This window comes from Jaculus jaculus, chromosome 6 (genome assembly GCF_020740685.1).
Source record: "Jaculus jaculus isolate mJacJac1 chromosome 6, mJacJac1.mat.Y.cur, whole genome shotgun sequence".
NCBI lineage: Eukaryota > Metazoa > Chordata > Mammalia > Rodentia > Dipodidae > Jaculus > Jaculus jaculus.
The window spans coordinates 145,675,829-145,701,656 of NC_059107.1; the positions used below are offsets into that span (position 1 = coordinate 145,675,829).

Genomic DNA, 25,828 nt, shown 5'->3' on the forward strand with positions numbered 1-25,828 from the left:
CCTATTTTATTTTAAACTGCTCCATCACTTTGTATATCTTTCAAGTGGAATTCCAAATCTACCACCACATAGGGCTGGACCCTAAGATCCATCCACATGGCTGCAGATCTAAATTACAAACTTTAATCAAACTCTGAGTATGAGGGTGGCTACCCATTTAAACTATTACATACAGTTTTTAGCAGTACATTTTTATTTCAATCTCAAATACAGTTTTAGCTTCAAGTTGAGGCAAATGTCATCTGATAGCTCATGTTATGAGTAATAATATAACAATATATGTAATATATATTGTTGTAGTCAGGTTTGCATTGCTGGCAGAAATAACCCGACCAAGAGCACCTTGTGGGATAAAAGGTTTATTCTGCCTTACAGACTCGAGGGGAAGGTCCATGATGGCAGGGGAAACATGGCATGAGCAGAGGCTGGACATCACCCCCTCATCAACATCAGGTGGACAATTACTGGCAAGGGGACGCTGGCTATAACACCCATAAGCCCACCCCTAACTATACACCTCCTCCAGGAGGCGTCAATTCCCAAATCTCCATCAGCTGGGAACCTGCCATTCATGCCTGAGTCTATAGGGGACACCTGAATCCAACCACTACTTATGTATTGTGTGGAGATGCTTACATTCTAATTTACTCAAAAAAATTCTCTTTTTAAAACTTTAAGAAAGCCTGGAAAAATAATTCAGTAGGTAAAGTGCTTGCCATGCAAGCATGAAGACCTGAGTTTGACCATAGAACATACATTAAAACATGCTGATTTTGAGAAAGAGAAAAATAAAAATAAAAACATGCTGATTTTGAGGAAAGAAAAAAATGCTGATTTTGAGGGGAAAAAAAGAAAAAAAAAAACATGCTGATTTTGGCTAGAGAAATAGCTCAGCAGTTAAGGCACTTACCTGAAACATTTAGTGTCCCAAATTCCATTCCCCAGTACCCATGTAAAGCCAGATACACAAAGTGGCACTTGCATCTGTAGTTCATTTCTAACATTTGGTGGCCCTGGACCACCCATTCTCCCTATCTCCCTTTGTCTGTCCCACTTCTGCCTCTCTCTCTCTCTCTCACTCACTTCCTTTCTCCCTCTCTCCCTCTCTCTCTCTCTCTCTCTCTCTCTCTCTCTCTCTCTCTCTGTTTGCAAATAAACACATAAAAATAAATCATGGCTGTAGTGGAGTGTTTGTAATTCAAGTCCTAGGGAGGTGGAGAGAGGAGGATCCCGGGAGCTCACTAGCAAGCAGTCTAGCATACTGGGCGAAGTCCAAATCAATGAGAGGCCCTGTCTCAAGAAAGGCAGACAGCATTTCTAAGGTTGTCCTCTGACCTCCACACAGGTGCTCACAGAGGCAAACACACACATAAGCAACAACAAAAATAAAACCATATAACTTTTTAAAAAAGAGAACTCTGCAAATGGAAGCCAGTAAATCTTTAATCAGGGTTTCTCCACACTGTTATCTCCTTAGAAAGAAGGGTCATGTTGCTGAATCAAGACAACATAATAAAATCTGATTTTAATGGGATACCCTTTGTGCTTTATGTCAGAATAATAAATGTTTAAAATTGTTAGATGGTAAGAGTGACAGTGTGCTATTTGTTTTTTGGGTTTTTTTTTTTTTGTGTGTGTGACATATTGAGGCAGGCATGCATGTTCCCATTTCACAAATGAGGACATTGAGATTCCAAGAGAGTATGGGTCTGTCAAGTTGCTTGATCTTGATGGAGCAACTGGCATTTGAATTCAGGTCAGGAAGGCACTGTGTTGAATGATGATATGTCTTCAGCATCCCTACAGCTAAAAATTGTAATCAGAGGGTAGTTGGTGCCAATCACAAGGCATCAGATGCTGTCACCAAGGGAATAAATGTCACATTTTCCCATTCTGTCACTTATTTGTTTGCTTTGAGGCAGGATTCACACTATAGCCCAGGTTGGCCTCAACTCACAGCAACCCTCCTACCTCAGTTTCCCAAGTGCTGTGACTAAAGGCATGTGGCGCCACCACAACCACCTTCCAATACTGTCTCCATTCAGCCAAAACTTATTCCAAGTCTGAGGTGAGAAACATACTCTTTCTGAGTCTTATTTCCTGTTGATTAAGTCACTCTCCACCCTTTCCTAATCTTGACTGTAATAGTTACTTCCCTTATTGCCATAAGCAAATGTCTGACAAGATAACTTAAGCAAGCAAGGGTTTATTTTGGCTCACAGCTCTCGGGAATGCAGACCACCATGGTAGGGAAGGAATGGAAGTAGGATTGGGAGGGGGCTGGTCACATTGCATTCATGGTCAGGAAACAGAGAGGGGTGAATTCTGGTGTTCAGCTTGCTTTCCCATTTTTATTCAGTCTAGGACCTGAATCCATGAAATGAAATGGCATTGCTGTACACTGTGAACCTAATGTAGAGATTTGTTTCCTAGGTGATTCTAGATTCTGTCAAGTTGACCATCAATAATAACCATTACACTGTCTCTTGTCACACAACACAGCTTGAGATATAGCTTAGTGGTAAGGAGCTTGTCTTGCTTGTGTAAGTCCTTGGATTCTATCCTGAGTTCAGTAATGCAAAAGAAAAAAATATATTTTAAAAGATGAGCTTTATGTCTAATTAAAATTCTATTATATATAAAATACATTATTGTCTTAGCCATTTCTTAGCCATTGTGAACAGTGCAGCAATAAACATGGATGTTCAAGTGCCTCTATGGTATGTTCACTTTATCTTTTGGTTATTGTGGTAGTTTGAATAGATGCCCCCCCCCAAAAAAGATACAGAAGTTTATTAAAATTTTTAATTGAGATCTGCAGCCACCTGGTCAGAGGAGGTGTCACTGTAGGTGGAATCTCAGGTCCAGTCCTAACGTGGAACTGAAGATGCACAAAGCACTTGAGCCCTGCCTGGAGTTCCTGAAGTGTGCTTGCCTGTGCTGGTGATGGTGTTACCTTTGGCCTTTCTCTCTCTCTACTTGGTACTGTGAAAGTGGGCCAACTTCTGCCATCATGGAACTTCCTCTGGATCTGTAAGCTTCAAATAAATTCCTTTCCTCCATAACCGTATGTGGTCTGGAGGTTCATCCCGGCGACCTGAAGCAGTCTACTACAGTTCTACATACCCAGGGATTATATAGCTGGGTTGTGTGGCAGTTATATTTTTACCTTATTTGTATGACCCTCCATAATGATTTCCGCAGCGGCTCTACAGGCGTACAATCCCGCCAGCAATGAACAAGGTTGTGTCTTTCTCCAAACCCTGACCAGCATTTGTTGTCATATTATTTTTTTTTATTCATGATAGCCAATCTGACTAGGGTAAGATGGAATGTTGAAAGTTCTAATGTGCAATTCCTTCATGACTAAGGACATCAAAAATTTCTTCAAATACATTTATGTGCACACATATACATGTGTAAATATGTATATATGGGTGTGCCATGAAAGTAAAAATGAGATCATGAGGTACGGGAAGCTCTTAAGTGAGGGGAGGAGAGAGGAAAAGGAGACATAATGTATATCTAAGTCAATAATAGCAATACTCTAATAAACATGGGAAATTATAAAATTTTTAAATCACTAATATTTTCTAACATACATAAAATTTTCACTTTTGAAGTAGATTTATTATTTAAAATTATACTGAAATATATATATGTATATATACAGTAAACAGTTAATATCTACCAACAATGTCTTTAGTTAACATATGATGAATCATACATATCTTAAAATTGTTCCCCAAACAGACTTGACAAAATAATTGGAAAAAGATATTGGAAGATATAGGATCAAGTGGAAAGTTCTATCCCTTACAAAGAAGCACTTATAATAAAACACACAAAAATGTTTTACATAGTTCTATAAAACTTTATTGCTTGTAACTATCTTTTTAAAAATTTTTTTGTTCATTTTTATTTATTTATTTGAGAGTGACAGAGAGAGAAACAGGCAGATGGGTGGGGGGAGAGAGAGAATGGGCATGCCAAAACTTCCAACCACTGCAAATGAAGTCCAAACGCATGTGCCCCCCCCACACACACCCCGTGCATATGGCTGACGTGGGTCCTGGGGAATCAAGCCTTAAACTGGGGTCCTTAGGCTTCACAGGCAAGTGCTTAACTGCTAAGCCATCCCTCCATCCCTGCTTGTAACTATCTTGATGAACTTCCAAATTAAAGGAGATTTATGTACTAGGTATAATAACAAAGTACTAATAAGAATTACAGTCAGTGAAAGCAAACATTGAACTTTGTAGATTAAGATTTATGGCAGACCAAATAATATATTTCTAGTCTTGTGTTCTGTGTTTAACTATATTCTATTAGGAGCTCTTTGTAGCAAGTGAAAATAAAGTGTATAGGAAGCTCGAAGGGAACAGTTCACAAACTGATTAACATTGTAAAAAGTGAGATAGTACTGTGTAAATTAAACTGAAAGTGTAAGAGTATGATCAAAGATGACTCTAAAGATCCTCTGCTATGCTTTAGCTGATTCATATGCTCTCGCCTCAGACTATTTTATTATTTGGTGATTCTCCCTTCTGTGACCAAAAGGAATTAAACTGACATGTCAAATTAAGTTTCTCATTTCAGAGTATTTCAGATGAAAGAAGTTGGACTTTTTCAGTTGACAAACCAAGTTCCATGACTTCATTTTCTGTTCATGATTTTATTTTCTGGAGAGCACTGCAAAGGATTCCTACTTCACCTACAAAGAAGTGGCAAGATTTAAATTTTAATGTAAAAATGAATAAGCACATCCATGTAATCAATCTCAAAATTAGACATCATCTTTAATAAATGGAAGAATTGTGTGTATGCCAAAGAATTGTTTTGAAATAAAGTTCTTTGTAATTTATTGTCAGTAATTTTTATTATATATCTATAATATATACCTTTATAACAGGGGCACATAAAAATTTCTCAAGTGAAAAGGGATCATCAGTGAAAAGGTTTAAGAAGCATGAGTCTAAGCTAAGGTATTATGCATTTACTTTCACTTAATCCTTGTTCTCACACATCAAGAAGCCAGAGCATAACTGCCCCTCAGAAATGTGGAAGAGGCCTTGGAGGCAGGCAAGTCCTATTCCCTCCTAGATCATTAAGAAACAAAAGTGTAAGGATGTGAGGAGACCTTACTTAAAGTCACCTAGCTCTAAGGACCCTTCAGTTCCTACCATTCTTACGGTGTGCTCCCAAAATGTCACTTTTAAGCAATAACTGATGGAGTTTTTTGTTTTTTGTTTTTTTTTTTTGTCTTTTTTTCAGGACAACACTTACGGCCTCACTGCTCAGCTTCATATCCAGCCTCAGAACACTTGGCTGGTGTGATGGACAAACAAATGCATCAAATACCTGTGAGTGTCTAAGATAAGACATCTCAGGTCACCATACCATACCAAATATGGAATGACTCTAATGACCAGGGCCAGTTCTATGTATTAGGGGATACCACAGATAATATTACAGGGACATGACAAGAACATGTTAAGTGCTGCTAACCTTTTGGACTCGATTGTCACTGTGTAAGACAAGGACTGCTAACTGGCCCAGAATTCCTCCCTATAGGCTATTCTCTTTGACCCAACCATTCAGTAGTTCTTGAGTGCCTAATATAACTCTAAGGAATAAAACTGTGTGTGGGTAGTTTGACTAGGAGCCCAATGTGGTTCTCTGCTCAGTTTAGTTAGAGATACAGACAGGGAAACAATTCTAAAATATAATATTGATGAACACTCTGTGAGAGGAATATGTAGGATCATAAAGATGTATGAAGGACACTGAAGCCTTCCTCTAAGGGATGGCTGTGCAAGACATAAAAGATGAACTAGTTTTGGACATCTCAAACAGACACTGGACAGAGAGTATTTGAAATGGGAAGAATTGCAGGGGCCAAGGCCGGGAGAAAACATGGGAACTGGAAGAATAATTTCAAGAGCTGGAGAAAGAACTGAGTCTAAATAAGGGAGCGATGGCTTTTCCTAAAAGCAGCTGCTATAAAATTCATTATCAAATAATAATAGAAGGTCAGTGGATGAGCTACTAGGTGACTGATAAAGAAGGCAGTGACAATCCAGGTAGGGGCAGGGGCATGGTGGAAGAGACGGGATGGCATATCAGAAGGTCAAAGGGAAAAGGGTGCTCTAAGCAATTCTGCCCCCTTGCCAAGTGCTCCCCCTTCAATGAATCCATGGTTTGTTTGTTTTTTTCTTAGTTCAAAACTTTAATTTCTGTTTGTTTCTATAGGAAAGGTTAAAAAAAAAAGAAAGAAAAAAAAATGCAGCCCGCTATTTCTAGGAAAGAAAGTGGTCCCATGGGGTGTAGGCCACTTACTGTTGATGGAGTCAGCCAAAATCTTCAGCTGCTGGGTATTGTCCACGACCTCAACCCTTTGGGTGTACGGGTCATAGCGAACTGAGAAAGGTCGAGGGATAGTGGAGGCAAAGTTCCTGAAAGCAAAAGCAAGGGCCTGAGTGAGGAGCACCCTTTGGAGAAGAGTAATTCTGAAAGATGCCTCAGTGACATTTCACTTGGCAGTGAGCCCCAAAACCTCACTAAAGCACAGGCTTCTCAAGACAGAGTTGAGAAGTGGAGTTTGATGTGGTCATCTCAGGGAAGCTTGTATGTGTGCAGTTATGCGTGTGCATGCAAAGAACTCCCAAAAGTCACGTAGCTTCCAACCAGGAAAATATTATTAAATAAGATCAAAAAAGTAAATGAAACCTAGCCAAAGTATGCTGTAGAAAACATAAGCTCTAAGATATTTGACAATTAATGAAAATAGGAAAGTATGTTTTTCAAGAATTGAATGAAAAAAAAAAAAAACCTGTGTGTTAATACAGGTAACATGAGTCAAGTGTCTACTATGCAACAAGATTCTCACTAAATTCTCACTCTAAACTTTTACAAGTGTTATTCCTTAATTTAACTTTCATACAAACCTCAGTATTCAGTACTACTGTTACCCATGCTTTACGAGTGAGGAAGTGAAGTCTTGGGATGCTAACTGCATACAAGGGCCATCACTAAGTTGCAATGCTGGGAAGAGTCCAGGCATTGCAATTCTAATCTACATGCTTTGTTGCCTTCCCCACACATGGTTTGGCTCTGAGGAATCCCCCAGGAGGGCCTTTATGAGGGACATCAAGCAATATCATTCTCAAGGTATTCCACAGATCTCAAATATTCTTTCTCCCATCCAAGTCCTAACCAGGCCCGGCCCTGCTTAGCTTCCTAGACCAGACAAGATTGGGCACATTCAGGGTAGATGCAGATATAATTCCTAAGTGAGCTTCTGGTGAAAGTAAAAGGTACTGTACAATTGTCATGGAGAAAGTAAGCCCCCCCCCCCCCCCGCTCCAGATTGGAAGCATATCCAGCAGAGTGAGAGAGGATGAGTTTGGAGAAGCTGCGGGCAGACACTCTAGCTACAGTGCAAAGTTGTGTGAGCAGTGGAGTTCATATGAGCATCTCCAGCCTGAGACATGACGCCCACAGAACTGACGGCCTGCCTTGGTGACCCCCGCTCACCTCACTTTCTCCTTAGCATCATTGAAGCTCTCAGCCACATAGTACAGGGGCTGGAACTCCGTGACGGTGTACTCCTGGACGGCTGTCTTCTCCAGGTCCAGAGGTAGGAGCTTCGGCTTGTCTGACAAGCAGTACTGTGGACACCCAGAGAAAAGTTTCCAGTTGAAATGGGATCTGTGGTCCCTGCCTCAGCCCATAACTCGTCTCTGCAGCTTCTCTAGTCACACGGGTTATTTCCATACCCCAGTGCAAATTCAGTAGATTCCTATTTTGCACATACTAGATTCAAACACATTTCATAGCTCATCTAAAACCTATAGATATATAGGAAGTACTGATTCATCCCCATCACTTTCAGATAAAAGACCAGAAGACACTGTGGAAGAGAGCTACATTTTGTGATATGTGCTTGTGTCCTAACAAGGTGGGAATAACTTAACCTTGTGATCAAGAGGACCCTCCTCCTTAGAGCCCTGTTTACTTACAATTGTTTTTCTACCTCCAGCACCACACCTATGATTAGATCTCAGGTGTTAAGGTATAATCCTCAGAGGAGGAGTATCTCAAAATGTGTACAAATAGTACTTCAACAGTACCAAGAGAATGAGAGTAGTCTTCCATACCTGTCACTTTCAAATCCACAATTGGCTTTTGTTATAGTCATACCTGCAATTCTCCAAAGGATGACAGGAGCCCAGCACCATATGCTTTTATGGAATCTCCTTGCTTGCAGAGCCCAAACTCCACAGTAAACCAGTAGATCTGAAAAGGAGACAGGCTTAAGGGCACACACCAAAGAGTTATCACATACCCAAGGGCAAGCAGAGGGCCTTTCAAGTAAGAGCCTGTCTGTGTATGTCCTCTAAGTCATCATGACCAGGAGTCATTTCTCTGTGTTCTTTACTTCACCCAATCCAGCCATCTGCTGAATCCAGGGTGGAGTAGTCATAGTATGATGGCAAGCTTTAAGGTGTACTCAGGAAGCCCCCAAAGACACCAACAATTTCCTTTCCCTGTCATTTGAACTCTTCCATCCTGTAGCACAACTTAGAATAAAATATTCATAAGATGCTACTAAATTAGTAGAGTTTATCCAGTAATCCCATGGGAGTCATAAGTGGGAGATAGGGGGTGGGCAGTGAGAGGATCTCCCCTAGATTGACACACATCTGTCCTAGAGAACAGGGTCCTAGAGTTCTGGGACCAAGGGAACCCTAGGATCCAGCTACTGGAGATTATCAAGATTTAGAGAATTAGAGGTGGCTTAACAGTTAGATGTGTTTGTAGACCAGAGACTATTAAACCCAGGAAGACCATCAGAGTTCAGTCAACCTGATCTCCTCACACACACATAAAACCTTCAATCCGGTAAGGAAAGACAGCACTCTTAGAGTGGCAAAACAAATTAAAGGTAAAGAAAGGATATGGGACTATCCCCAGCTCAGTGTACAAATAATAGGATTTTTTGAAAAGTTGAGTCCATAGTAGTTTCTTTTATCATTAATATGGTGGAAAATGTGATGCTCAGAACTCTGGGAATTCAGTTGCTATTGAAAAGTTTGATCCATCTTTTCAAAAGCCTATTTAAAACCTACCTCTCTGAGGCATCTGACATTTTTAAGCTACTGCTCACACAAATTTCACTCTTTAAACTCCCATGTTATATTTTTAAACTGGACGGGATATAATCCATTATGTCCACTTGACAAAAGAAAAACGAACTTGTAAATTTTTTAACCTGATATATCTTAATGCTAGATTTGAATTAATTCAATATAATTCCAATACATTGTAATTGTCTCAACCTCCAGGCTGGGCACATGATAAGAAATGTGGATTTGAAGCTGAAATAGGATGTGGCAGCACTGGAAAGAGTGTAGGAAAGGCCATCATCACCTGATGAGCAGATCTGCTGCCCAACGGATGAGTGACCTGGGTCCTCTTGGGAGAGGGGCGTATCTCCAAGAATGCAGAGCCCAGGCCCTCTGCTGCCTTTTGTCTGAGGATGAGCCCAGCGCTGGCTCCAGTAAAGCGCCAGACATGTCGATACCCCCCCTTCCCCACCATGAATCCAGATTTGGTTCTGACAGACTCCACGCCCAGGCCTTCCCAGGGCTCTACTATAGCCTCCTGATGTTTCTGAGAAGATGGATAAAAAGAATGTGCAAATACCTGCATGCAGTGGAATTAAAACTCAATCCATCAAGGAGAAATCAAAACAGGCAGCTTCCCCTGTGCAAACATAAGCTTCCCCATTCATATTGCCTCAAATGATCCCGCTTCCGGGGAAAAGGCAACTCTTCAAAGATCCGGGTGCCATAGCTCATGGCGCTCCCGCCATTCCTCCCGGGAGAGGGGATACTTACTGTGGCCAGTTTCTCAATGTACTCATCAGGTGCACCCAGAGAGGCGAGGCCGATTTCCTGTGTGTGGAGAAAGAGTCACTGCACAGTCCGTTTCCAGCCTCAACCCTCAGTACCAACCCAGCACTTGACTGTGTGAAGGTTTTGAGTGGCTGCGTGCCTTGAGAAGGGCACAGATAGGCACCCAATGCCATGTTCTGTCAAGTCTCCCCTGGCCACATAGCACAGAATCACAGGCATCGAGAGCACAGGAAATCGGTCGCTATGACTTAGTTCCTTTGTGTGAACTTTACAAATGAGGATACAAGGGCACAGAAAAGACAGGTGGCTTCCTAACCCCTATTTGTGGCTGCACAGCATCATGCTGAAACATCGTCTGTTGACTCCAGCTCAGTGATTATTTCCTTACATCACCACGAAAGAACTGGATAAGTGAATAGCATCGCTCCAGACAGACACATAGCTTGAGAATCTGAAGGGCTGTGGACCACTTCTCAATAGCACTTCAGTTGTAGGATTGCTCTAGCCTTCACTTTCTCTCTTAAGGTATCTGTTCTAGCCTCTATCATCTGTCTATCCATCTACCTAGCTAGCTAGCTATCATCTAGCTATCTCTATTCTCACTTGCTCAATTTTTTGCATCCATCTATTCAAAAAATATTTACAGAATGCCTTTTATGTAGCAGGAAATGTACACAACTGATAAAGATCTTTTATCTTGTAGTTCATGGCAGAGACACACAATTATTAATAAAGTATAAATACTCAATATCTCCTAAGTAAATGAATAAAAATATTTAAAAGAATAAGTATAGATATATATGTGAGAAGATGACAAATTCTTTGGAAAGAAGAAGCATAAGGAAAAAGCAAGGAGGGGGCAGGAGTTCCAGGGAACCTGGTCCCATCATTGAGAAGGTTATGCTTGTGGATTTAATTGTTGTCATTGGTTCTACTGACATTCTGGGCAAGAAGATAGATCACTCTTACAGAGCGTAGAAGTTTCCTCCATGGAATCAATTCATTCAAGCAATCCAGCCCAGCCCTCTACCAAGGGTATGAAGATTCATTCCTTACCTGGGAAAATTGGGCAAAGCTGCGATCTGAAAACAAGGGCACATGTCCCAACAACTCATGGCAGATGTCACTGAAAGGCAGAAAGAACAAGGTTCAGGGATAGGCAGGTTAAACCAAACTCATTTGGACTCTTGATTTCATTCTTATGAAGAAGCACTATGAGGAGCATGGGATCTGTGAAGATGAAGCACACGAGAAAAGGAAGAAAGTAAAGAAAATTCAAAAGAAAACAAAGAAGAACAGGACAAGCAGGTGTCTTGGGTAATGCCCAGTGGATACCTGTCAGAAGAGCCAGCATTTCTTTTTTTCTTTATGAGAGAGGGAGAGAGAGAAGGAGAAGGAGGCAGATAGAGAAAATATGGGCATGCCAGGGCTTCCAGCCACTGCAAGATCCAGACGCATGCACCACTTTGTGCATCTGGCTTACATGGGTACTGGAGAATCAAACTTGGGTCATTTGGCTTCACAGGCAAGGCCTTAACCACAAAGCCATCTCTTTATCCCAAGAGCCAGTATTTCTAAAGGCAGCCTCTCATACACCTGAGTGAGTTGTGGGTCGAGAGCTTCCATCCTCCCAAGTTTTCTCCTTGTTACTGACATATATGCTCAATTTTTCTATGAAAACTTAAAATTAGTGTAATCCATTATTTTGAACGACATGTGCATTAACAATATGACTTTTCTCATCAGTAGAGATGAACATTATGGAAAGAGTAAAACGGTTTTTGGACCTCCTGCTGATCATTTTTAGATACATTTCTAGTGACTATGGAGATGGCTAAACCCCAAAGGAAGAATCACAGTGGACAGCCATTCTTTCCCTCCAGCCAAAGCATAATCTAGGCCAAAACAATTGGAACCGTCTAGATGTGCATTTAGGAGCTGATGAAATATCTTGGCTGCCACTTTCTCATGTCCCATTTGGAACTTCAGAGATTTGACTTTGGAACTTCTTGTTCCCACTGCCCAGGGTGATCTGGCTCCTTGTTTCACATGATATCCATAACTGGGTGACCAAATCTCATCTGTCCGTACAGAGAAAAGTTGTAGAATAGAAGAGTTTCACTCTTGGTACTATAATCAAATAAATTAGGTCACTCGTCATGTGGAATAGCCTGAAATGAACCCACATCTCACTCCTAAAGGAGGAAGGGATGGCATGCAGTATAATGGGGACCTGGTAGCTGAAGTTGGTAACACTCACGGTTCAGGTGTGTACATGGGTTTGGATCCATGTCTGATGTACTGTGTGCAGTGGAAGACTCGGAAGGCCAGGCCACCCAAGAAATCTCGAGAGGACAGCAGGCCAGCCACAGGTCGGAGGCGGAAACCAGTACAAGCTGGAAGGCAGAAAAAAGCTTAAGACTCTAGATTCATCATGGTTGAGCCAGAGGGGCTAAGGACCCCCCAGAGAGGGAAGGAATAGATGTAAATAGTGAATGTGGGCTTTGCTACCAAGCTGACCTGACTTCTGATCTCTACCTGACTGCTTTCTAGTTGGCTAGTTTGCATCACATGGATTCAGATTTCCAAGTCTGGTTCCTCATCTGCAAATGTAGATGGATACTACTTAAAGATAGTCTAAGCATCGAAAGTAAAGGGATGTTTTGAGTATAAAAGGATCCCTTTCAGCTTCTCTGCCATGACACACACTGTCTGGCCACAAGGAGCAGCGTCCTGTCTGAGGAACATATGGGAAGAGGAATGAATGTTCTCAACTTAAACCTCCCTTTGCTGTGCTTCTTTCTTGACCACTCCTGGAGGAACACATTTTGGCTTCCTTTGTAAAACTGACTGTACACTGTGAGCTAGCAGCCAAAGGGTTTCCCTAATCAAGGGGTAACATGTTGGGAATCCATTTTCACTACACATCCATACCACACTATCTAAGTAGCATTTCTATTAAAGCATATGTATTTATTTATTTATTTGAGAAAGAAAAGAAGGAGGAAAACAGAGAGAGAATGGACACACTGGAGACACTAGTCACTGTAAACGAACTCCAGAGGCATGCACCCCTTTGTGCATCTGGCTTCCATGGGTCCTGGGTAATCAAATCTGGATCCTTGGGCTATGCAGGCAAGTGTCTTAAGTGCTAAGCAGTCTCTCCAGCCCTAAATAACATTTTTTAAAGGCTAACGTTTTTATCACCACCCTCTGGTCCCCATATCTGTTTTCCACTGAGAGGGAGAATCTTGCCAGTGATGATGACAGCGGCTAATACTACATGACACATAGCACATGATTAGATTTTATTCTAAGCACCTCCCATGAACTCGTCCCTGTGGTAACTGTACGGTAGATGTTTCACTATTCCCATTATATAGACGGGGAAGTGAAGACATGAGTTAAAGCTGTATTCCAAACATACAAGCCACAGGTAATATGGCTTCAAAGTATCTTCCATTAATTACAATTGTATAACTCCCCAACACTTAGTATTAATGTTTTATTATTTCTATTACTGGCCATAGCATTGGAGGTAGTTAACTGATGGTTTCTTTGACAATCCTATCTCTCCCTTTAGTCTCTGCAAATTCAGGCCGGCAATTATTCTGCCTAGACTCTTGCTTCTCACATTGTCCTGGAAGTAAAGACTCTGTAAATGGAAGGGACCTCAACACCATCCCAGTTACAACTTGCCTCCCTGATATCTATTTCCCTGGCTCATCATCCATCTCTTCAAGGTCCCAATGTGTAGAAAAATCCTCATTTCTATACACGTGTGGTATGTCTTATTTATTCCTTATTCTAGTGATTATACATTAGGCATTCAACATGTGTTGGTTGATTGGTTTTCCTGAGTTAACAGCTTCTGAAAAGGTTGTGCAGAGGCTCATCACACAGATAATGTACTGAGCTAGTCAAACTGAAGCTCAGCTCCAAGTCACTTCCTGGATGGATGCAGTGCTATGCTGGGTTCTTTCTCCTCATTTCCCAGCGAGAAAGGGAGAAAGGCCAAGAGACTGACACAGTCTCCATGGCCGATGACCACTGCAGGCAACAGCCTTATCCAGCCAGAGAAGGTCAAGAAAGGCAGGACCCATGCCAGATGCACAGACCAGAGCTCAGGGCTCTCAGTCCAGGCCCACCAAGAACATCTTCCTGACACAACTTCCCATCTCCTAACATTGGGAGAACCCTGACTGGGGCACACTGGTCTTGGAATCTAAAAGAAAAAATATCCTTCTCAGAGACAGATATATGGCAAAATCCATGCCTTGCACCCTTTGCTTGGACACGGGCAGGTTAACCATGGAGGAGAGGGAAGACAGAGTGCAGTGCAGTTGGGTTCTCTCAGCCTGTGTGCATCACCACAAACACGGACTCACGAGAGCGTCCATGGACCTTCCTTCCCCCTTCTCTTCTCCTTTCTTCTATTCCCCGCTCAGGTCTTGACCCTGGTGCTCACTTACTCTGAAGAAACTGAGAGACATCTTCCAGCTGGGGAATGTTATCTTCACGGAAGCCACAGTACTTTTCCAGAAGTGGGAAAATGTGATTGTGCTCATAGCAGGCATGGGTTTTGTACAAGGACTTCAGGGTCCTGAACACGGTCCCCCACGTCCTCTTCTCATCCTCTGTGTACTCCACCCGAGGGATGGGCTGCCCACTAAAGAGAACACATGACGTGGTGAGGTTAGCAGAGGAGGGCCAGACTCCGAATTTTGTGAGCTTTCATCACTTAACCAGAATGGACATCAGACATTATCTGAAATACAAAACTGCCACTTCTGGATACAGGAAATAACATTGTGTTGGTTCTGCCATGGACGAGTGACTTCGTGAAGTCAACCACAGGAGCCTTTGCTGCCTCCCTAGCTGTGCTGACGATTTTCTCTCCCTCTGGAAGGTCATTTGGCTTTTTCTGCTCTTCTAACACTCCCATCGTTTTCTCAGGGTGGAAACTCACTTCCTTTTAGGGTCTAGGCAGGTGACATATAGATGTAAAGTTTCAGGTATGGGGCAATAAAAAATAAAAAGAATGGGGGCTGAGACAGCTAGAGAATGCAGCCCTTTCCAAAGGCACCTTCATTCCATGAAAGCACCAAGGGTCTTGTGCTGCATCAATTAAAACCCCAAAAACCTGTGAGACGAGCTAGATTTAGCAAAGTTGGTCCATCACGAGTTGGAAGCTTGTTTAACGCATGTGAAGCTGCTGGGTGTGATGCTTCTGGTTCTGGTAAGTTTTGTAAATATTTAAGCACACACTAAGATTCTCCAATGTGTGTATTTATATGCCTTGTGATATACGTATGTATGTGATATGCATCATGCTACACACTGTAAGTAAGTATATACTTTTGTCGGTTAGAAAAACTACATCTTGGAGGTGAAAATAATAAAGAAGCAGATAAATTTTTGGTATTGAGGAATAAATAAATAAGTTCATACTAAGGTATAAAATGTGCTTATCTACATACCAAGCCTTTCAAAGTGCATAGGTGGGATCCTGCCTCATCGATCCTGAATGAGTTGGGGATGGAAAAGCCCTAGACATGTAAGCCCTAATCAGCTCCCTCGGTGGCTGATGCAAACTACAGTTTAAGGGCCCCTTGTTTGAAAGGTCCTGAGGTTCTGTGTTCTGAACAGTAAAAACAAATGAAATCAAAGCTTGACCTGAGGGAGCAGCGACTCCTCCCTGGGTTACAGGACTGTTCTCTGCACAGGGACACAGCGTCTGGGACAAAGTGGGACTGTTTACCTAAGAATTATGGATCATGTTCCAAACTAGGGCCCTCCTGCCCTTTTGCAACTGTAACTCTTCCAAGGACATTAATGCAAAGTCAGAGTTGTTATCTACAGAAAGGTGGACAGGAGTTAGGGAGGAAAGACAGATGGTTGCTTGAGAAATAAAAGCAAGTCAAGCTCAGAAGGCCTTGTGGTGACCAGCAGGGCTTATGAAACGATATCAAGTGAGCCCCTGCCTAAGAGTGCACCATTATTCCATGGTTAAATGGTGATGGGGGAGAAGAAAAAGGCTTTGGCAATGAACCTAGCACTGATATTTCCTAGGTGTGTGGCCTTGGGTGATTTAGTAAAACTCTCTGAGCTATACAGCTGTTTCATGGGATAAGAAATATTTTTAGAGTGTGGATAACATAAAGCTAAATATTATGTATGAAGTGCTATATATACACTACCTAACATAGGTACTAACAATAACCATTGATCATTATTATAACTGATTCTCATTAAAAAGAAAGGCATCTGGTATTTCTAAAACAAATATCAAGATATGATGACATCCTTTACACCAAGATGTGCCCCTTGTTGACATTTGCTGTTCAAGTGACCCAATCTCTCTCCCCTTCTTGCATTAGAGCACCTCCCACGCCTTTAGTCTGGGATGTTTGGGTATGAGGAAGCTTCACACTCACCCTCGGAGGTGGGCCTGTGACAATCATCAACCAACCAGAGTATGCCTTTCCTCTGGCCACAGTGACTGACTGAGAGATGGCCCAATCAATGTCTAGTCACAGGTGGGGAGATCCAGTTACATAGCTTTGGAGGACTTAGTAAGACAAAAGACAGAATCTCTAATTTAGCTGGGGTGTAAGTCTGAAGCTGCTGGCAGCCATCTCCAAGAGAGTCTTTCAAAGCACTTAAAGCACCATTATCTCTACCTTCTGGACAACTGCTGAGCTTCTTCTTGTGTACATCTTTCCTTATTCCCTTTACTCAAAAGCTTCGGTCCCCAGAACACTATGTCTTCCATGCCAGGATTTACATAATTCCTGAGGCCTCAGAACAGCAAAACCACTGTGTTCCCAAACAACATATTTGATATTGCCATCTCTTTTGGATGAAATAGGACAGGGAAGAAACACAGAATGCTGAATAGGAAAATTTTTTTTAAAAGTGCTAAAATTGCCCTACATAGCTGGGTCAGACCAGGTAAAAGTGGAGCACGGGAAAGCAGTTGGCCTGAACTCTCCACTGAGGCATCACAGCAGCAGAGCACCAGCTTCCCTTAAATGTAAACGATGCTCTTTCCTTCTTCCTGCTTTAATGGGGCCGGGACCAGAGGCTGCTCTATTCAGGATGGAGTTTTCACAGTTATTTCAGACAATAGCTAACACAGCTTGGGAGACAGCCAAGCCTCAGCACAGTGGGGAGTTTCGTCTTATTAGCATGTTTAAACATGTGTTATTAAGAAGAGAGCTTAAACACCCACACCCACACCCACACCATATACACACCCCTCAACAACATATACACAACCCTACACACCATAACACACAATATACACATTAACACACCATACACGATACATCACACACACACACACACACACCATTCATACACCACACACATGCCCCCCGAAACACACACACAGAGAGCAGTGTTCCAGGCTGGCAAGAGCAGGGGTGTGAGGTTACATTCTCTCTGTTCCGCAGCAGGGAGACTCACTGGCGGTAATTGTAGGCAATGTCAGCAAACTGCTTCCGTCTCTCCCTGTACACTGGATCTTTAAAACCCTTGAAGAGAGAAGACAGTTAATAACATGAAGCTTTGGAGGTTGCTGTTGTGTTATACATGTCTCCTTCCCCTGAATACACCCTAAAAATAAAGTCTCAGTTCAACTTAAGCAGACCCTGCTCTCCCGCTGTTTTGAATGACACATTATTAGCCACACCTTTAATTCAGTGACATTCTCCCAGTCTTGGGATTCTACTGTCTATGAATAGACTCTGGCCATAAAGAAATTTCCTCTACAAGCTCGGTGAGGTGATCCTAGCACTTGAGAGGCTGAGGCAGGAGGATCACTGTGAGTTTGGACTACAACGTAAGGTCAAGGTCAGCCTAGGCTAGAGTGAGACCCTGCCTCACAAATGAAAAGGAATTTCATCTATAATACCAGTTGTAGCATCTAAACTTACTAGATTATTATTATTGTGAAGTAAGGAGGATAGATGTCTCCAATGAAGACATATGCTACTCACTTAATTGCTAGCCAGTGACATATGGTTTGAAATTTCTTTTTTTTCCTTCCTCCCTCCCTTCCTTCCTTTCTTTTTTGGTCACTATGAAAATCAGTCTGAAGATTCATCATCACTTCTGAGGGATAAATAGGTCCACGCTTACTTCTATGGTGCACCAATCACCTTTGCATTGCTGACGGGACACTTGCCCAGAAGCAGCTTATGGAAGGAAAGGGCGTGTTTCAGTTTACAGTTTCAAGAGGAAGTTTCAAAATGGCAGGAAAATCATGAGAAGAGCAAACATCCAGGTGGCCATCACATCCTCACAGCACCAGAAAAGGAAGAAGTCCAATAATTAGGTCTGGAGCTATGTTACCCCAAAGCTACCTACCTAGCTGCACACCTCTTCCAGCAAGGCTCCACCTCTCAAAAGCCCTAAAACTTTCCAAAATTGCCCCCAGCTGAGGACCAACTATTCAAAACACATGAGGGCATTTTATTCAAGCCATCACATATGGCAATACTATTTTGTTTTATTTTGCTTTGTTTTCCCTTGAGACAGGGATTTCTGTGCAGCCCCGGCTGGCCTCCCTTCTCTTGCCTCAGCCTCCCCCATGCTAGGATTGCATGTGGATGTGTGTCATCATTTTCCGCTGGCATTTTTTTAAAGCACCATTCAACCAGGGGCCTACTAGGTGCCTATTTGTAGCCCAAATTTGTCAGGTAAATCAGTAAGACTTCTTTGCAGAATAAAAAAGCTCAGGGAAGTGGAGTCCTAGCGTAGGAGAAGCCAGGGTTGGGATCTCCTAGTTCTCTGCTCTTTTTACTACACTGCATAACTGTCAACCTTAACAACCTGGCAGGGGCTCAACTGACTGAGAAATCCACCTCAGAACACGGGCAGGACCATAATGGTTTTTCCTGAGAGGCTGACTGGCAGACAGCCTTTCCCCAGTCACATTTCCAAGTGAAAAGAGGCCAGTGTGTCTCCTCTCGGAGTGTATAGGGCGGGGCGGAGCACATCCTGAGTTGGAAGTGATTGAACTGATGTGAAAGGGACTTTACAGAAAAGTTGATTATAATCCGAGTTTTAGTGAAACAAGAGTCTGGTCCATCACTGCAGAATTCTCCTTTGCTCCTTCCAACCATTTCCCAACTAGCCTTTCCATCTCTCGCTTGAGTTTGCAATTCATCTGCCCGGCCCCCAGCCCTCCCGACCACGGCATTAAGGGATCAAACACTAAAGATGGTGCTCACTTGGGAGTGCACCATGCACAGGAGCCCTCTAAGACAGTCTGACAAAATCCCTGGTTTTGACATGTTGCTTTTGTTTGATTTGCTTGATTGGTTTGTTGGTTTCTGTTCATTTGTTGTTATACTTTATATGATGAACAAGTAGCCATCCCAAAGAATCATTAGTCAAGTTACATGACGCATTTTCACCTGAGAATCTGTAACAGAATCTGGCACATGGAGAGAACTATAGATACTGGCTGAAGCAAGAGAAAGAGAAAATAAGGGAGGGAGTGGGAAGAGGCGAGGGAGGGAGGGGCTCATAGTTTGTTTCCCAGGATGACATTTCTGAAATACAAAAACCCAAAAGTTTCACACTAGAAAAGGTAAATGTACTATACATTACTTTATTCCAAACTCAAATCCCAGTGAATGTTAAGTAATTAGTCTAGAAACAATTTTATAGCATCCTTGTTACAAAGTACAACCCGTTTTTTTTTTCTTCCCTGAAGCACTGAATTCACATCATGAATTACAAATAAGGAAGCTTTTATTTTTATTTTTGAGGTGGTTTCTCACTCACCCAGGCTGGATTTGAACTTGTGAGAACATTGCCTAGCCTTCTGAGTGTAGGGGTTACAAGTGTAGGCCACCATGCTTGGCCTTAGGAACCTTGTAACTGCCATCACATTCACTTACGCTGTGGGGCTGGTGGCGGGGGGTGGGAGATAAGTAGGTTTGGGAAGATCTGGTAAGAAAACTGGGCATCATGATTTGATTTGACACAGCACTGATGTGCCATTTTGAGAACCAGTGCCCTGGACTAAACAGGAAATTTACATATACACATCTTCATACTTACGACTCAGAATCCACACTCAGTTGTTATCATCTTTTATCAGTTAGTCTTAATAATGTCTTTCTCCAACCCATAAGTATAAAGAATGGCTATTTCTGGGCTGGAGGGATGGCTCAGCGGTTAAGCGCTTGCCTGTAAGCCTAAGGACCCCAGTTTGAGGCTCGATTCCCCAGGACCCACGTTAGCCAGATGCACAAGGGGGCGCACGCGTCTGTAGTTCGTTAGCTGGAAGCCCTGGCATGCCCAATCTCTATATTTCTCTCTCTCTCTGTCTCTTTCTCTCTCTGTCACACTCAAATAAATAAATAAAAATGAACAAAAAAAATTTTAAAAAGAATGGCTATTTCTGTAATTTTTTTTTCTAGAAATATAAACAGTGGAGTCCATTAGGCCATTTGCTGACAGATCCTTAACTGCAAAAGTCAGCACTTTGACTGAGGTTTTCTGATCCTAACCAGGCGGGCTGACAAGTTGAGATTTGAGAGTTGAAGCCGGAAAGTAGGGACATAAGAGGAGACTCTTGTAGTCCAGGGATTTCCACTTCACACTTCCTCCAGCAACCACCACCTACAGCCACTTCCCGTTCTCCTCCGACTCTATGGCTCATCTTTAATATCCAGGTACTTTAAGGTGTTGTTTTTTTTTTGTTTGTTGTTTTTTGTGTTTTTTTTTTAACCTGTAAAAATAAAAGCTCAATACAGAAGTATGTATCCGGTACATAACAATGATGTCAAGGGGAATCTACAAATGAAAATGATGGGAGAAATACCCCACATTCCAATAAAGTATCCCTTATAATTTGTAGAAGAAATGGGTAAGCAGTAACCTTTATTCCTCTAGTTTGTTTATGCTTTTGGAGTTCCTACTGTGTGGGGGGATTTCTTTTGTAATTTGGTAGAAAAGAAGCCAAGTAATAATGAAAACCCATCTCAAATCATTTGAGAGAAGTAGCAGAAAATGCACACATTGCAACACAAGCACGTGTATGGGATGCCGTGTCGAGGTCTCATTTGGGACAGGTCCTGCCCACGCTCCTCTCCAGGTCTATCTAAGAAGGCCACTGTCAGCCTGAGAAGAGCTCCCACCAAGCAGACCCCAGGACTTTGGCTCAATCAGTTACCCGTAGTCACGTCTGTGACTTCAAGCTTAGTCTTAGAGTAATTTGGCTTTTTAACTTTTGGGTTGCCAGGTGACCACAGTCTCCATGGCCATCCACATGACATGCATCTGCATTAAGTTGCAGTGGGTGATGACTGATCACCCTGTCTCAATTTAGACTAATAACGGCAATTACAGTAGCACTGCATGTAATTTATTTGTAATCACCCTGTCTCAATTAAGCTAATAGCAGCAATTTTGGTTGCCCTACGTGTTACCAAGTATGTTTTGACAGGAAAATATATTGCCAGTGAAGAAGTGGTGAGGGGAAGGGGCAGGAAGAGGAGAAGTAGGGAAAAGCAGACAGAAGTCTGTAAATCCAAAATTATAACGTCACTGGAGTCTAGATGCAATCTCTTTTCTTAATCTCAGCTATTTTGTCATTTGAAGGTTTTAAGGGGTGTGATTTTTAAGAATAGTTTATTTATTTATTATTTACAAGCAGAGAGAGAGAAAAAATGGGCATGCTAGGGCCTCTAGCCACTGCAAATGAACTCCAGATGCATAAGCCACTCTGTGCATCTCACTTTGCATGGGTCCTGGGCAGTGTGTATGTTGGGGGTAGGGGGGTCAAATCCAGTTCTAAAGGCTTTGCAGGCAAGCTCCTTAACCGCTGAGCCATCTCTCCAGCCCAGGAGTGTGATTTTTAAATTTTTTTCTGTTTATTTTTATTTAGGTATTTGAGAGCAACAGACAGAAAGAGAAAGAGGCAGAGAGAGAAAAAGAGAGAGAGAGAGAGAGAGAGAGGGAGAGAATGGGTGTGCCATGGTTTCCAGCCAACTGCAAAGCCCCCTTATGCATCTGGCTAACATGGGTCCTAGGGAATCGAGCCTTGAACTGGGGTCCTCAGGCTTCATAGGCAAGTGCTTAACCGCTAAGCCATCTCTTCAGCCCAGGTGTGATATTTTTGTTGATAGGTTCTGGAGAGAGAATAAACTATATGGGAAAGGCTTCCAAGGAGTCTTCTAAACTGAGATATTTAGATTACTATTTCTTTTTTTAAAAATATTTTACTTTTATTTATTTATTTGGGCGAGGGAAAGAGGCGGAGTGAGTGTGTGAGAAAGAGAGAGAGAGAATGGGCTCATGCTGGGGAACTTCACCCAGCCTTCTGTGAAGTCCCTGGTAGCAGAGCATCACTGAATTCAACCTGATGGGGGTGGCTTGTCTCCAGGTCAGACTCATAAGAGCCTCCAGGGCCAATTCTCACTCCTGTTCCCTTGTGCTGGCAGAATGCACAGGGCTCTAAGGGGCTGGAGGAGGCTATAGTTGTGAGGAGACAGCAGCTTGAGCTCTGGAGAACTACTAAACCATACAGCAAATCATTTTTTACTAGTTTCAGTGGTGGAGGTTTAGGAGGTGTTCATGACAAATCAGCCTACACTCCTGTTTGAGATTTCACTTCACAGTTACCTCCATCTAAATGTCTTCCCTAAGCCCTCCATTCACTGGGCCCCCAGAACCCACAGCACCAATTGCCTGACTCAAACCCAGTGTGACTTATGTACTTTTTAGAATTATTATTTAGCTAATTACCCAAACTGTGTTCCATGGAATTCTGCCTGTTCAAGATAATTTTTATAAATGTCACATTAAAAAAAAAGATTATTCTGGGTTAGTATGAAAAAACATCAGGATGAATAACTCTCATTTTTGAAGGACTTTTCAAAGCCACCAAGTCTGATGACATGGTAACATTTATAAGGCTTAAAATGGAGTTATAGAGAACATAGCATTTCTTTCTTTGATCACAAGATCTTTTCCAATGACAATAGCTTGGCAGATGTGCATAAGACTCTTTCAGGTGTGTGGATACTTGTGTGCATCCTGTGAAGTTAGTCATGAGGAAATGAATTTATTGTAGTCTGATGCTCTGTGCTTAAATTATAAAACACATGGAGATATCTAGCATGCTGACACATGCCTACATTTCTTCCTATAGTAACAGTGTGGAAAGTCAAAGTTTGGAGATGAGAAAGGGGGAAGGCTTTTGGGAAGTAAGAGATGAGAGCTGAGCCTCGGAAAATGAGGAGAGGTTTGTCAGCAGAGGACGAAGGTAGAGGTGATAAGGATGAGTATCATAGGTAAAGACACAGTTGGTCAGTTTGGGAAACAGAAATCAAACACAACCACTGGAATTCTGCCCAAGTTAGTTTATAAAGCTACTATTCCTGGTCTTCTGTCATCACCTGGAGAAAAGTTAGCACCGCCATTTCTCTGTCTGCTCCGCAGTGGGAGACCCTGAAGGGCATGTCTTTGTTATCATTTCAAATCCCCGTGAGCTGTGGTGGCAGTTTGAATGTCGTGTCCCCCATGGCTTCATATGCTCATGACGAAGTCTCATGCCAGCTGGTGGCAATTTGTGAATGGGAGCCTTGCTAATGGAGGCATGTTGTTGGGCATTGGCTTCGAGGTGTTACAACCCAGCTTTCCCCTTGCCAGAGCTAGCGCATTCTCGCTTCTGCCTCCCTGCTTAAGTGACGGGATGCAACGCCCAGCCTCTGCTCTATCGTGCTTTCCGTGTTAGGTTGACACTTCCCCTCAAGACCCAAGGCTGAAAGAAACCCTTCCTTTACCAGGTGCTTTGTCTCAGCAATGAGAAGGCAGCTGTCCTTAGAACACAGGGCACAGGCACACCTAGCGAGAATTCTCATCTGAAACTGAAAGGTACCACCTTCCCAGGGTGCCGGTAAACACAGAAACTAAACACCGCATGCCCACCAATTAGCCAGGCTCCAGAAACGTTACCTATTTATGTCACAAGCCCAATAAATGTTTGTGGAAGGAAGAAAGGAAGAAGGGAAGGTAACAAGGAGACTGGTAACACCAGCAGGCAGGAAGAAGGGCCAAAGTGAAGGACAAACATCCTCTTCCATTTCTCTACTTAGCTAAGGATGAAGGCAGAAGCCATTACCCGGGAGTTGGGGAATAATCCTTCCTTCTCTTAAAGTGGCTGCTTCGAAAGGCCCTGAAGTTTTAGGTCAAACATGAGTGAATCCTGCCAAGGACGGGAGGTCAAGAAAGGCAGAGTTCACGCTGACTACAGGGGACAGAGCAGAACAGAGGGTCCTTGGAGGAGAACGGCCCCTTCGCTCCTGGGCTGGTGTCTGCTTGCAGTTCACCCAGTGAGGCCAGGTCTGCGGGGCCTGGAGGGGTCAGGGAAGCACCGGAGGGTTTGTCCTGTGCTTGGCCTCTATTTGTGGGATCTGATGAGAAATCCAAAGGAACAGAGAGAGCCTGGCGCCTCCTCCTCAGGGAACTGTGTACCTGATAAGTTGTAATTTTATGATAAAATTCATGACACTGAGAGTTCAGGGAGCCAAAGATGCAGCCCGAGTTGGCAAAAATACATGAATTCCAAAGAGTTTTCAGGGTAGTGGTTTGCCTGTGAGGGGACATGAGAACAAAAAAAGGCTCTCTGGGCTGGTTTCTCCCACTGACCCAAATAATCAGGAGGGAGGCCAATGGAAGGTCAGGGCAGAAAGATGGGGACTGGTAAGGAACAAAAAGTCCTGATGTGTGGACCCCACCAAGTAGGGGGCCTACAGCTGAGAGGGTCACCAAGGGGTGGGGGTGTCTCAGAGCATCACTGGACTGGCCCTTGCCACTGCTGGGCTCGGTGGCCATTGGTTGGTTGTGTTGTACATAAGCAGACACGGAGAGGGACCCAAATCCTCCAGCACCATTTCCAGTTGTCATAGTCACAAAATGAGTTCTTCTCTTTTGTTTTCGGTCTTGTTGGTTTGGTTTGGTTTTCCAGACTGTGTCTCACTATGTAGCTCAGTCCCAGGTGGGGATTCCCCCTGCTTCAGCACCCCAATTGCTGGAATTACAAGTGTACGCTACAAGGCTCGATGGAACTGAGTCTTTACGTGCTACACACAAGGAGCCTCGAATCCACAATTCTTTCCATAGTTTAGGACAATTTATTGTAAATTCATAGCTAAGATTCTGGGAGGCAATTGGAAGTTCACACTAAGACCTCCAACAGATGTCTCCTCTGCAGAAGGGAAGCTGCTAGGTGCTTGCCAATGGGGCTGCTTAGTACTCTACGACAGTGCATGAACACGCATGTGTACTTATACATAGATGTGGGGAACAGGAAACACCCAAATATACATGCTATTTTAGCAGAGTGAAAATAGGTGATTTTCTTTTTCTTCCTTAAAATCTGGGGCTAGGGACAGGAGGGCAATCACCTTGTTTCTGTTCATAAAATACTTCCCCATTATTTTGAAAAACTGCAGAGTAGGACGAATGGAAAAACAGGAAGGGCTGACGTTATTGGGCCTCCACTGTCTTCCTCGTGCTCTTCTGCATTTTCAAGTCTGATATCAGGGGTTAAATATCTAACTTAGAACAAGCACTACTATTCATATACTAAAAGGCCAGCCTACGTCGCTGCTGGCTCTCCCTCTGTGTTCAGGGGCCTGGATTTTTGCCACCAGCCAGGCCAGTGTCTTCAGGTGCTCTGAGAATTGAGGTAAGAGTCCAAGGACCAGGATGGAGAGATGGCTTAGCAGTTAAGGCTCTTGCCTGCAAAGTCTAAGGAGCGAGATTCGATTCCATGTAAGCCAGATCCACAAGGTAGTGCAAGCATCTGGAGCTCATTTACAACAGCTGGAGACCCTGGCTCACCCATTTTCTCTCCCTCTCTTTCTCTTGATTTTTCTCTG

At 42.9% G+C, this 25,828-nt stretch overlaps 1 protein-coding gene across 1 annotated transcript in view; it reads right to left on the bottom strand.

The window, feature by feature from the left end:
* Positions 1-4,484: 4,484 nt before the first annotated feature.
* The window catches only part of Pah (phenylalanine hydroxylase), a 54,317-nt gene continuing 32,973 nt past the window's right edge, over positions 4,485-25,828 (bottom strand). Inside the window, exons 5-13 of the mRNA XM_004650229.2 lie at positions 17,391-17,458; positions 14,393-14,589; positions 12,181-12,316; positions 10,977-11,046; positions 9,903-9,959; positions 8,203-8,298; positions 7,537-7,670; positions 6,340-6,455; positions 4,485-4,714 (exon numbers count right to left, since the gene is read on the bottom strand). Coding sequence (XP_004650286.1) covers positions 4,668-4,714; positions 6,340-6,455; positions 7,537-7,670; positions 8,203-8,298; positions 9,903-9,959; positions 10,977-11,046; positions 12,181-12,316; positions 14,393-14,589; positions 17,391-17,458 — 921 coding nt within the window. The 3' untranslated portion in view covers positions 4,485-4,667. The remainder of the gene's footprint in view (positions 4,715-6,339; positions 6,456-7,536; positions 7,671-8,202; positions 8,299-9,902; positions 9,960-10,976; positions 11,047-12,180; positions 12,317-14,392; positions 14,590-17,390; positions 17,459-25,828) is intronic.